Genomic DNA, 14,535 nt, shown 5'->3' with positions numbered 1-14,535 from the left:
CTATGAATTAAAAATGGGGGACCCTGATGTAAACAAGACAAACGTCTTTCTCTGAATGAATGAATGAATGAATGAATGAATGAATGAATGAATGAATGAATGAATGAAAACTTTATTTAACAGATTGCAGAATGGGTACAATACAGTACGACTCAATACACACAATTGTTAAGGGGATGCAGACCAGAGAAAGACGTTTGATCTTGTTTACATCAGGGTCCCCCATTTTCAATTCATAGTAACATTTATGACATACACAACATACATGACATTTATGGCATAGGGACATACATGACATACAGGTATTTAGTACTGTTACATTTGTGACATATACGATATTCAAATATACAGTACTGTTACCCATAGATCCTGACGGTGGGGAGAGAATATATAGTGGGAGGAGAGACTGTACATGTACTCTGGTCTGCATCCCCTTAACACTTGTGTGTATTGAGCCATACTGTATTGTACCCATTCTGAAATCTGTTAAATAAAGTTTTCATTCATTCATATATTTTATATCCAGTTTAATCAATTGTATATTGTATATTGCTATTGCACTTTACTTTTACATTTGCACCCTGGTTAGATGCCAAACTTCTTTTCGTTGGCCTGTACTTGTGCTATAGAGTCGAATCGAATGGAATCTAGTCTCTGGTCTGGGGGGAGACGCACTTTCCAAACAAGGGATCACTCTGTGTACGGAAGCGGGTAGTAGGACGGCTGTGAGGTCAGAGGTCAGAGGGTAAAGGCTACTCTGCTCTCGATCGGGGGAATACACTACAACACAGACACAGCCATCTTGGATCTAAAAAAGACGAGAAGGGAAATTGATGCGGTGAGGCGGTATTCGGTTATTTCCCATTATATTAAACATTTCACGTCCTACTAGAAACCCCCCGGCGTCGTCTATCTGTCTCCACGGAGCTCCGCGCGGTGATACGGAGCGGCGGTTGGGTTTGAGCCGGAGCAGAGTGTGTTTCCTCCGGGGGTTTTGTCTGCTCGTCCGCCAGGCTGCTGCTGCACCGAGCGTCAAGCCGAGACGAGAACACGGCCAGCTGAGTGCTGGAGACACAGAGGAGGCACGGCAGGCCTAACGTTAGCCCCCGTTAGCCAGGCAGCTAACCCCCAGTAGCCTGTGTGGGTAGTCGCTGAATGGACTAAGCTCGCTAGCGTGCTATGCTATTAGCCTACATTAGTATTAGTTCGCTGGCTAGCTAACGTTAGCTCGCTAGTCGGTGAGATTGATTTGTAAATAAGCAGCCTAGCTAACACTGGCTATATGAGCGAGCTTAGCTCACTTATCTTCGAGGCAATGGCACTGCCAACACATTTTTTTGTACACCCTATTCTCTTATTGTTACTTCTTCATAACGTTGTTGGACCAATTAGCCAGTCGGTGAACTCTCTACCGTTGGCTTGTTAGCAGAGGGAAGGAATTAAGGTACAGCCGACTGCTTCACTTTCTGCATCCCATTCATTTGCTTCTGGTAACGTTGTTTTAATTAACGTTGGGTTTAATTGGCTCAACTTTATCGGCCAGGCGAATCTAATGAAACGGTAGAACTTTAATGTCACTTTGCACCAGGTGTAATTATTTTTTTTGACTTATCTTCTGAATGCCATGCAAGTTGAACAAGAGGCGAGAGAGCTCGCAAGCTGATGTGTGTTGAGCTGCTACCACATCGCTGCAGGTCAGGCGTTTACAGGAGAACGCTTCAGTGCTCTGTTCCTGGCTTGGAGGCTTTGTGTCTGTGTTGATTTCACATTTTCTCTCATGGCTTGTAGCACATTTGTCTTGCAAGCAATACTAGTGCCACTTTCACAGACAGTGTCCACTTACACTAAAGGCCAAATAACAGCACATTTCTCTGTCTAACCTCAAGCCCAAGGACCTCAACAGTTACCCCAGGAACTAATAAACGCTGTAACATCTCTTCTCTGTGCTTTCAGGTGACATAAGGCATGTTCGGGTCGAGAAAGAAGTTTGTAGAGTTCGTTGAGGTGGTCGATAATGACTTCCCTGATGACAGCATGTACTACAGCCAGCCGTCGATGTTCCCACATCGGTCGGATAAAGATGTGAGTTTCCACCCTGTGTCCCTTTCCTCCCTACTGCTACTACGGGGCTTCACATTAAACACCAGCCAGATGCTGATCACTTCCGCCTGTGGCTGGTGTGAGCCCATTGGTTCTACTTTCTACATTGCCAACCAGTGTTCAAATCAGTCAAGTATATTTTTAATTTTATTTTGAAAACTTGTTTGGCTGTGAAGACACTAATGTTGGCTTTGTGAAGATGAACTCTGGGCTGGTAGCCAGTTGTCTGGTCCTGGGGAAACGGCAACAACAGAAAACTGTTTTCTCTCCATTCTTCAGATGCTGTCGTCTCCCTCACCGTCGTCGTCTGGCCAGCTGTCGCAGCTCGGGGCTAGTTTGTACGGCGGTCCACAAAGTAAGCATGCTGTGGAGTTTAAAGGGACACTTGTGGATCTCTGGAACCCTGGTCCTATAAATTATCCTTAAGAGGCCTTTCTCGGCACAATCCACGCTGTTCCTCGTACCAGCTCCGGATAGTTGGCCACAAACCAACACAGTCAAACAGGCTCGAGCTCTCGTCTGTGCAAGCTAACCTGACGCTCGCTGAAATCTACTTTGTGTGCACCGTGGAGTAGATTTCAGTCGGCTTGTACAGACAGGAGCTCGACCCTATCGACTTTGCGTTGGTTTATGGCTAACTAGACGAAGCTAGTATGAGGAACCACATTGGATTGTGCTGAGGAAGTGCTCTTATCTATCAACATCATCGTTGGTAAGTAGGAAATAGGGCCAGGGTTCCAGAAATCACAACGATCCTTTTTAAACTCTCCTGACAGTTACTACCAGATTACACCCCACAGTGTCCATGGATCATTGGGAAGAGGTTTTGTGCTCAATCATTTGGTGGACTTTTAACAAAGTACATGAGTGCATATATTTGAAGCATCAGTGTGGTCCCATTGGGAATTGAACCCCTAACTCTGGTACACATCGATCTCAAGGTTTCAGAGGTAGTCCTCCCATGGTCCAGATGTAGCCTACACGGACCACACACCACTGGGGGTCCGCATGGAACTAAAACGTTAGTGCTGCTCCGCTTAGTCCACTAATTGGTTTTTAGGATCTTGGTATCCAAAAACTGTTTCAAGACAAGTCAGTAATTTTTTATCCTTTTGTGCTATTATGAATTATTAGAATTCAGGGACGCAAACAACTCGCTCTTTGGCAAATGTGGTTTTATTTCATGTCAGTGTACAGTAACGTTAACTAGCTAAGTGTAGTGATGTGCTCTCATCCGCTCTCGTACAGTAACGTTAACTAGCTAAGTGTAGAGTGATGTGCTCTCGTACAGTAACGTTAACTAGCTAAGTGTTGAGTGATGTGCTCTTGTACAGTAACGTTAACTAGCTAAGTGTAGACTCTACACTTAGCTAGTTAACGTTACTGTACGAGAGCGGATGAGAGCACATCACTCTACACTGTAGAGTGATGTGCTCTCATCCGCTCTCGTACAGTAACGTTAACTAGCTAAGTGTTGAATGATGTGCTCTCGTTCAATAATGTTAACTAGCTAAGTGTAGAGTCTACACTTAGCTAGTTAACATTACTGTACAAGAGCACATCACTCAACACTTAGCTAGTTAACGTTACTGTACGAGAGCACATCACTCTACACTAAGCTAGTTAACGTTACTGTACGAGAGCGGAGTGATGAGCTCTCATCCGCTCTCATACAGTAACGTTAACTAGCTAAGTGTTGAATGATGTGCTCTCATCCGCTCCCGTACAGTAATGTTAACTAGCTAAGTGTAGAGTGATATGCTCTCGTACAGTAACGTTAACTCGTTTAAGTGCTGAGCAAATGTGGATGTTGTCTTGTCTGTTTACACTTCAGGGTAGGGCTGGGCGATATGGCCAAAAACGTTATTGCGATAAAATTATAAAATAATTTTCATATAACTCGATATCGATAATTATCGTCGATATAATGTCTGTCGAGTTTAATTAACTTCTTATGCCCGGCGCCGATGGACGGGCTATTAATAGACTTGTTTTGCTGCTGCGAATGTCTCGAGTTGATGTCGTCATCAGTCCGCGCACGTTAGCAGTTAGCCAGAGCAAGTGGTGTATTCCATGACAATGTACTAAATATGACCCTAAAATACTCCGTTCCGCCCCAATACATTGCAACGACGTCCACCGTATACCCCACACTACTCTAACCGTTACCCTCAGAATTCACGCCACACACCCACTCGGCACATAAATTATAAAATAGCGCCGTGCAAGCTAATTATCCTAGCCAGCCTGTTGTTTCCAAGCGGTGTATTCCATGACAATGTACTAAATATGACCCTAAAATACTCCGTTCCGCCCCAATACATTGCAACGACGTCCACCGTATACCCCACACTACTATAAACGTGGCCTCAGAATTCACGCCACACACCCACTCGGCACGTAAATTATAAAATAGCGCCGTGCAAGCTAATTAGCCTAGCCAGCCTTGTTTACTACTTGAGTCCTACCTCCGGGTCTCCTTCCGCTGTCGGTCATCTCCTTCACTGATTGGTTGTTAGTGCGTGTGCTCATATCCAAGCTTGGAAAATTGATATATCGAAACTTTGCGACTACGTTTCATGTTTATTTCGAGGAAATAATTTATTGCGATAGTTATCGTTATCGTTTTATCGCCCAGCCCTACTTCAGGGTCACGTTAGATTAGGAGGATTGAGGTAATTAGCAGCAGGGCTGCTGTTGCATCTATCGGCTGAGTTTAACTCATCATTAAATGTAATGTAGGCCTATGGCAGCATTGACAGGTGTCTGAGAAGAAAGGAGAGGGAGAACTAAAATAACTGAACTAAATGAATGGCAGAATGGAGAAATGCAGTATGTCAGCAAAGACGAAGATGCTTATCAGTCAACCGAACCCCACCTGTTACGGGAAACAAAGCAAGCATGGAGGAAAGAGAAAGAGGCGGCACTAGAAAACAGTGGCTTGTTTACAAAGGTGCAAAAGAGCAGCATAAGCATTACTTTGAGGAATTCATAGAAGGGGACCAGAGAGCTGGATGAGGAGAGAAGTAGGGTTGGGTACCGTTTACATTTAAACCAAAACCTGTACCTGTGACTCGATACCGGTGCCCAACGGTACCTTTTTCAGTACTTTTGTCTCTAAAAATGTAATCTACCTACCTCAGTTGTAAAAAATGAGTCCAAACTTCAAATTATTTACTATCATTATTATTTATTTAGATTTTTTTTAATATATATACAATATTGCAGCGAGCGTTGTCTGCATCTAGCTTTGTATAGTGTAACCACACTTGCGACCATTTTTGACTTGCCATTGCCCCGACTGCTTTGTTGTTGAATCGAGTAAAATCCTACGTAAGCGTGTATTGTGCACGTGAACGTTGACGTGAACGTGCAGTAGGGCTGTACGATTTTGGGAAATAATCTAATTGTGATTTTTCTGACTGATATTGCGATTGCGATTAAATTTGCGATTATATATATATATTTTTTTAAGCAGCCCCACAGAGGTTTATTGTAAAAAGTGGCTTGCATCAGGCCTACGCGGTGGGTCTGTTCGGGACACCGAGCCTGAAAATGTTTCCTTTTACCTGGGTATCGATACTGGTACCCAACAGTACCTTTTCTTCTGTACTTTACTCTCCCTCTCTGAAGTCTAAACTTCACAACACACAATCTAAAACCCCTTACCTCCCTCTCCCAAACCGTTCCTACAACAATAACAACAACTTGCAAAGGAGATATTGTATCTCAATGGGACTTCCTGGTTAAAAAAAAAATAATAATAATAATAAAAAAAGAAAAAGATTTTGCGATATATATTTTTTTTGCTAATTGCATCATTTCAAATTTCGATTTAAAATCGATTCATCATTCAGACCTAACGTGCAGCACACTTCATAGGTTTCGTGTCGTGGTAAACGAAACGTTGACGTCATATATATATTTTTTTGCATTACCGAAATGTGGCACTGGTGGATCTCACGTGAATCGGTACTCGGTACTACCGACGTGATTCGGTCGATACCCTTAAAAGTACCGGATTCGGTACCCATCCCTAGAGATAATGCAAACTGACCTGAAGTCAGAATGGAGAAGTATTTCAGGAGAGCAAAGAGGATACCCCCCTACACACACACACACACACACGCACACAAAGTCCCATTAGAATCACAACAAGCATGTGGAAAAGACGAGCAAGATACAAAAAGAGCAAAGAAATTGCCTTGAAAACGTTGTGACAGACAGACATTATGAAAGAACACGTTTTTGCAAAAGTAATATGACACCTACTACATTTCTGGTGTAGAATTGCTATAACGTAACTGTAAACTTAACTGATAGGATCGAATGTTTACATGGAAACAACCAACCAACACGTACACCCTTTCTTCTGTTTCGTGGGGTAACTAGCCCTGGCATTATTTTTCGATAACCATATACCTCGTCATTAAGGGATGCCAAACCTTGTCATTAGTGGGGCCAAACCTCGTCATTAGGGTTGCCACGGTGATGACGGGTTCCCACCGGTTAATAAACTCATGACAACGCCGGTGTTGCCGGCGACACTGGGCCGTTTTATAAGATGACGCTCAGTATCTGTAGAGCACTTGCTTTATCTTTAACGTCATGTGGCTACATTGTGTCTGACCGTCTGTCTGCTTTTAATACATTTTTCAATGAGGAGTATCCATTTGTCGGACAGACGGAGTTGACGCTGGGTTCTAATTTAAAAATAAACACGGACAATAATACCCTCCGTCAATTTTCTTATCTGTTCATTGACGGATCAATGTAGCTGCAGCCTTAGATCTCTAGATCTTCTCCTCACTTTGAACAACACGAATGCTCACACTGCCCCTCTTACAAACTGTGCACAAATGCACAGTTATGGATGGCCGTGTGTCTGTGTGCATCATCTGTTCTCTCCCAGTCGACAAGCTTTTATTGCTGTGGGGCCTGTTTTGGCAGTCTCACTCTTGTGGTGCTTGAAGGTGTGTGTAGATCCGAGGTGCAGCCTCACTCTTGTGGTGCTTGAAGGTGTGTGTAGATCCGAGGTGCAGCCTCACTCTTGTGGTGCTTGAAGGTGTGTGTAGATCCGAGGTGCAGCCTCACTCTTGTGGTGCTTCAAGGTGTGTAGTGTAGAGCCATATGAAATCCATTTGATTATTTTCCAAATTCCATTTTATTTTTTTCCAAATTCAATTTTTTCCCATTTTAATATTTCAGAATTCTGTATTTTTCCTTTTTTTTACGCCCATTTTACCATCAGAAATATTGTCTAATAAGTGGGAATGAATAAATGTCCATAATTTAATAAGATATAATAGTCCATTTAATGTTTTTAAGGGCTGCAACTCAGAAATACAGTTCAATTTTACACAATATTTTTCAAATAATATTGTGACAAAATAAAAATACACATTTCAAGTGTAAACAATAGATACAGCTAGCTACTTTTATCACTGTCAGTAGCCTAGCTATATCTATTCTATTGTGATGGAATATAGTAATGCATAATTTATGCACCTTTAGTTTATTTCATTTATAAAGGACAGTGTGTACTGACAATCATTTGCAAATAGATGGGTGCACCAGATTTAGCAAGAAGCTATAATTTCCATCTATAGTCCTATGTACTGTAACATTACATAGCTATTTAAATCACAATAGTGTCAGTGATTAGCCTCGCCCTCTAGCTGTATCTATTGTGATCACCAGAGATCATCGTTAGAGTTGGTGTGTTCACAGTCCTTGTTCCTGACATGGCTTTTGAAGTGATGTTCGCACGTGTTTTTGCGGGGTCCAGTCCTCGGTATGTTGACAGAATTTGCAAAACACCTTATCGACTGAAGCATAAAAGTCATTAGCATACTGCTCTGCTCTGATTTTAGGGCTTATTGCGGAATTTCTTCCGACGCACCGAAGCAGCCAGACGCTTGGATATTTCTCCGTGTTCAGCTGTAGCGTCCCCGGTCATGTTCGCGTTGCACCAAACGTTCCATATTCTCCCGAACACGGAATTTCAGTCCAGATTAGGGCAAATTCTGCAATATTCCACGTTTTACAGTTTATTCCATTTTTATTGGTCAATTCCGCGATTCCGTCCGCGATTCCGTGAACGCAGATTTCATATGGCTCTAAAGGTGTGTGTAGATCAGAGGTGCAGCCTCACTCTTGTGGTGCTTGAAGGTGTGTGCGTGTGTAGATTCGAGGTGTTGCCTCCACCCTCCAGATGCCGCAACCTTTCTCATTCAAAGTTTACAAATAGTCTCATTTAACATTTTGCAGGTTTGCTATTAGAACAGGGTTTAAATCCGAAATATCACCAAATCCATCACTGTGTAACCGGTTGTGTCATCTGGAGCCTTGTTCCTCTATCTACTCTGCTGGTTTGTGCTCTGCGTGTGTCTGTGTGGGTGGAGAAGACACACTTTCAGTTTATAATGTTGTCTGACTAAGTATTGACGAGTATCTTACAATAATTTGTTTTTAATTTTATTTAATGAATGTGGGAACTGATATGCCAAAATGAATGAAATGGGTTTTATTTATATTGAAAGACGAGGCATACACCGAAGGGGCAAGTAACATACTCTGTGTACGAGAGAATTATCTCTTAAATACAGAAGAGGTTATGTATTACACTTTACTGGAAATACATTAAACAAAAACATTATGTTGGCTTTCTATGGGCTCAAATTGACCTGTTTGCTGTATATGTCAGACTCGGTGTGCGCGCGCATCAAGGGGGCAAAAGGAACATATCCTGGTCAGAACAACGGGGCATACTACAATATATTTGCATTTGTTAGCCATGCTAGCGATCTAAACAATCAATCCATGCCAAAGCTAGATATGTAAAAGGTGATAGACTCACACTCACTGCCATGCTGATTTGGCTAAATGACATCCAGCCGTTTTCATTTGAAACAGCCTTTAGTCGGGGTAGTGTCGTGGTTTCTCCATAGAGCCCTGTAGTACTTTTTTAGCACAGCAGCTCGCACAGGTAGGGGGCAATGTAGTCACATGACTCACTCAGTTGGTATTGCTGATTGGCTAGAACGCAGTATGTTTGTAAACAACAAATGGGTAGTATAGAAGACGACAATAATGTAAACATCACAGAGGGAAGGTACAGAAATACTGACAAAAAGAAAGTGATCTATCTACGTCAATTAGGGACTTACAGAGACTGTGTTTGTAGACATTCGGAGAAGAAAATGTTGTAGCATTATTTTTAGTCATTCCAATGAATCACACCCTCGTACCTAAATGTGTTTGCATCACTGATTAGTCAGCAATATGAACATGTCTGTATTTGTGGTCCCTTTTCATTCATTATTGCAGTCATTTGCGGAAGGATATTAATGTGTGGAAATACAATTTTACAGATCTGTTAATTGAACAGACTATTTGTATAGTCAATATAAATCTATGGCAATCACTTGCACGTTTCCACTAACCATGTACTTGTGTAGGAAGTAGGCATGTCCCCGACTAAAGATTTGTAATGTATTGTCGACTTTGATTGGCCGAAATTTGCCCGAATGCCATTTTTTTATTATATATATATACATGTATATATATAGTGATGCACGATATATCGGCCGCCGGTATAATATCGGCCGATATGGCAGTTTTTTTTACACATCTGGTCGATATTAAAAAAAATTATAATTTTTTTTAATGTTTTTGCCTTGAATAGTTTCAAAATATCAGTCATTTCTGAAAATAAGTTACAAAAGCTCTTTATTTGATTATCATAGTGTTTTTTATACAGAGATATCGACATCGGTAAATATCGGTATCGGCCAGAACGCGTAATTATTTTAGGTAACCAACTTGCGTCTAGCCACGCCCCCGCGGCGACGCGGTAGCAGCAGAGCGGAGCCGTAATTCCACCTCTTTTAACATCGACGGCTAGCTCAACTGGTTCGCCGCCTTGCTGTGGATCCTGCGGTGCGTTGGTAACAAGTTCGAATCACTTCAATTATTTTAATTAAATTTTTTTTAACATGCATTCTTTTAACGTGCATTCTTTCGCCGGTTAAGTTTAGGCATTGTTTCGGAATTGGTTAAGGTTAGGGTTAAGTTTAGGCATTGTTTCGGAGTTGGTTAAGGTTAGAAGGGTTAAGTTTAGGCGCTGTTTCGGAGTTGGTTAAGGTTAGAGTTTGTCTTAGAGCAGGGGTGGGCAACTTTGTATATGGTGAGGGCCACAAAATTTCCACAATCAATCTGGGGGGCCGCATTGTTTATCGGCAGTCCCGCCAGTAGTACCCCATCACTCAAATAGCCCTTAATAGTCACAGATATGATAAATAAGGTATATAAACAATTATAATTTGTTGTAACTTTGTTTTTATTCCATTTCAAATGCATTTCGTAATGCAATTTCAACTTTATGAATTTATAAACAGCTGAATTTAAAAGTATTGCTGTGTAACCCCAAATATATAACTTGGCTAAACTGGCATATTTACAGTCAAATGTTCCTTAATATGCACTGTCTCTGTATTTTAAACCAATAAATACAAATACAAATATACAAAAATGATCAATTATAATTAAGGCTTCTAATAAAATAAATGTATGAACTTAAAGCCCACTGCTCAACAAACACAAAGCAGCATTCCTGCTGCATTTCAAAAGTGCAATAATAAATGATTTTGTTAAATGTATAAACTTTTATCCTGCTACTAAACAAAACATTATAACACTGAAATGCATGTTATGGATATGAAGCATTCAGGAATGTTTTGTTTAGTAGCAGGATACAAGTTTATACATTTAACAAAATCATTTATTATTGCACTTTTGATTTACTGTTGTAGTGAAATGCAGCAGGAATGCTGCTTTGTGTTTGTGTTATTAGTGTTATCTGAACACTACAAAAGTAAACAAGTAAAGTGCAAGTAAAGTAAAGTGCAATACTACATGCCTCCCATTGACCCTTTATCAAACTGGCATGACATTCACCCTCGCCCCACAGTGGGTCAATAATGGTTATAATAATAATAATAATAATAATAATAATAATAATAATAATAATAATAATAATAATAATAATAATAATAATAATAATAATAATAATAATGGTCCCCTCGCTACACCTCTCCATCATCTCCCCCCCCTCTCTACACCTCTTCATCATCTCTCCCCCCCCTCTCTACACCTCTTCATCATCTCCTTCCCCCCCTCTACACCTCTTCATCACCCCCCCCCCCTGTCTTTAATGAGACACTTGTGGTCTCTCTTGTTGGCGCACAATAGCAGGAATGTCAACTTCAATGTTTGTGCATGTGATCTGCATCAGATGAAATAATGTTTCATCGGACAGCCTGTTTCTCTCCTTTGACTTGATGTGCTTCATGTTTGAGAAATTGCTCTCACATATGTATGTGCTCCCAAACATACTGGCCATAGAGAGGGCAAAGTCCCTGAGGAGTGGGAAGCGGGGCTCAGGTAGCAGTTTCCAAAACGAAATTCCCCTCTCATTTCTCTTTGCTTGAAAAAAAGGATCTGACTGTAGCTCGCACAGTTCGAGCTGCTCTGACACCGTAGCGGTGAGGGAGCCGGCAAACAGCGCTATCCGTGACTGCATGCCGTTGAAATCTTCGAACCGATCATTGAATTGCATTTGCAGTGTTTCAATGTCGCTCCTGTACTTTCCGAATGTGTCCTTATATTTGGGGTCAGCTGTGCGCATCTCTGTGCGCATTTCTTCACATGCAGAAAAGTGTGTGGACAAGTCCGGGTGGTCAGATAAAAGGCACTGGGTCTCATTCACCAAGGACTTACGACAAAAAGGGCTTTCTCTTAGGGCCATTTGAGACCTTTTCGGGACGATTTTGGGATTCACCAACCGTCCCAATAAAACATATATAATTAATATTATATTATAATATATTGTGTATATTCATGTCTTGCCCGAAAATATCTCAATTGGCCCTAAGAGAAAGCCTTGTCGTAAGTCTGTTGGAGAATGAGACCCACTGTTTGAAAAGGGCAAGTTTCATCTTAAAGGCGTTCATGTGTGCATAGAGATCCGATACCGTTTGATTTCTTCCCTGCAACTGCAAATTGAGGCGATTAAGGTACGAAGTGATATCCGTGAGGAAGGCCATGTCACAGAGAAACGCGCTTGTGTCGCTCGTCAGTTGCTCATCCAAGAATGTGGGGATTTCTTTACGCAGCGCAAAAAACCTCTCCAAGCACTTCCCACGGCTCAGCTCAGCCATCGGATTTCTGTGTGTAGCTGCAAGTCGCCATAATCAGTGTCCATCTCTTCCAAAAAGGAGACAAACTTTCTATGGTTTAGTGACCTGTTGCCTCCACGAATTAGATTGGTAACCTTGGTAACCAAATCCATAACATGGCTGTATTCAAGCTTCTTGGCACAGAGAGCCTCCTATATCAGATTAAAAAAAAGAAACTATTTAACGACTCTCGCATATAATTTGACTACACTCGACTCGCATTGGTCATTATTAGTGACCCACAATAGATGGAAATTATGTTAGCGAACTTACTTGATGTATAATGCAGTGCAGCATTGGACACTGAGTCAACGCCACTCTGCCTTAGAAGCCCGGCGAATCCTGTGCGTTTTCCTTTCATTGCCGGTGCTCCATCGGTAATAACAACGGACAGTTTATCAAAACCCCCATATTGCTGCACGGCACTTTCAACAGCGTTGAATATGTCCACACTAGGGGCTGACCCCTACTAGTCAAATAGTCGACTAATCGATCGAAAGGAGCCATAGTCGACTGCCAACTCTTCTTAGTCGAATTTTTTAATAAATATTGGCCTGGGGCCGCATGGAACGTCGGCGAGGGCCGCATGCGGCCCGCGGGTTGCCAGTTGCCCCTCCCTGTCTTAGAGCATGGCAATATTCTTTCGGAGTTGGTTAAGTTTAGGCATTGTTTCGGAGTTGGTTAAGGTTAGGGTTAAGGTTAGGCATTGTTTCGGAGTTGGTTAAGGTTAGAAGGGTTAAGTTTAGGCGCTGTTTCGGAGTTGGTTAAGGTTAGAGTTTGTCGCAGAGAATGGCAATAGAATGCAGCCTATTTCCGCACTGCCGCTCTCTCGCGCTGCCGCGGTCACATGGGCGTAGTGGCCAATCAGAGAAACGCTGAACACAAGTTGGTTGCCTAAAATATTCACGCGGCCAGAACAGCAATATTAATATCGGTTACCGGTATCGGCCACAATTTTCACATCGGTGCATCACTATATATATATAATCTTTTATTGTTTTTTGGGGGGGGGGGGGGTCATTCCATTTGGGCTGTGGGGGGGGGGGCTGTCTCAAGAAGTCGACTGAAGGCTTCTTGTCCTCTGCGAAATCATGCAATTGGTCCACTGATGGATACATCTTGTCTAGTGTGTGAAATCCTCTTTCAGTGCCTCTGCCCGTTTTCTTAGGCAGTTAGTTAGCCTCGCTGGTATGCACGCCATTAGCGTTAGCCAAGCTTCTAGGCCTCTTTGCTTTTTGAAAGAATGATTTAAAAAAATATATATAAATAAATAAATAAATTATATTTTTTGCATTTCACTAACACATTCGGGGCCATTGGGATTAGACGGGCCCACTCTAGGAGGCCAGCTTTTCATTACAACGTTTCACTGTGCGTGAGGTTGTTTGTAGAGCTAAATCTATATTTTATATTATTGCTATGTGTCCATTGTCATTGTCAATTGACAGTATAACCTTCCCTTCAATATGCCAATATACGTTCCCGTTTTATAGCGTTGTGAATATGAACGTTATGTCGGAATGGTCTGGTATAATTCCTGCAACGCTAGTTATAGGGCGCTAAGCTAATAACGTTAAATCGATTGGCGTTTCGGCCCTACACAAGCTAGAGTTAAAAATCAAAATGCATATGATCGGTATCATGTTCCAGTTCCACCATGAATGCATGAAAGGGGGGGGGGGGGAGGTCGTTTCTGATTATTGATGACCAATAACGGCATTCGTTATTGCAACAAGATACGCTGACCAGGTGGATGGCTATGAGAACAAGGCCCGATCAGGCTGAAATTGACGTCAAATCGTTCTTACCTGTGGCCGGTTGGATTCCAAAAAGAATTTCCCAGTTATTTGATCGCCATCTGGTAGATCGATATGTCCATTGGCTGATGCTATATTCCTTTACTGCATACTGAATTCGGCGTCGCAAAAAGTATTCCAGGCTGGTGAAGCCATAGCTTCAGGCTAACAGAATAGCTAACCCGGAGCGAAAAAAAGTGACACCCGGTCTGCAACAGGGGAAACTGCATTCTCGAGATGGCGCCAATACCAGGATCTGGCCGGTACTGCACTTTTGGAGTCCCAATATGCCTTTTCCAGCCAAAATACAGCTCTGTGACAACATCCGGGATATTAACACTTTCAGTGCCAGCCATAACGTTGATTAATGTCCTTGAGTGCCATCATCCACTTCAATGTTA

At 42.0% G+C, this 14,535-nt stretch overlaps 1 protein-coding gene across 2 annotated transcripts in view; it reads left to right on the top strand.

Annotated features, from left to right (window-relative positions):
- Positions 1-749: 749 nt before the first annotated feature.
- The window catches only part of cnot2 (CCR4-NOT transcription complex, subunit 2), a 55,219-nt gene continuing 41,433 nt past the window's right edge, over positions 750-14,535 (top strand). Inside the window, exons 1-3 of one of the 2 annotated variants that reach the window (XM_084335519.1) lie at positions 750-838; positions 1,954-2,082; positions 2,380-2,455. In XM_084335519.1, the coding sequence (XP_084191645.1) occupies positions 1,966-2,082; positions 2,380-2,455 (193 nt within the window). In that variant the 5' untranslated portion in view covers positions 750-838; positions 1,954-1,965. Of the gene's footprint in view, positions 839-1,370; positions 1,445-1,953; positions 2,083-2,379; positions 2,456-14,535 lie in introns of those variants that run through there. The other variant, XM_084335520.1, reaches the window with a different exon arrangement.

Source organism: Notolepis coatsorum (genome assembly GCF_963971535.1).
Source record: "Notolepis coatsorum genome assembly, chromosome: 18".
NCBI lineage: Eukaryota > Metazoa > Chordata > Actinopteri > Aulopiformes > Paralepididae > Notolepis > Notolepis coatsorum.
This window is presented reverse-complemented; position numbering and strand designations above follow the sequence as displayed.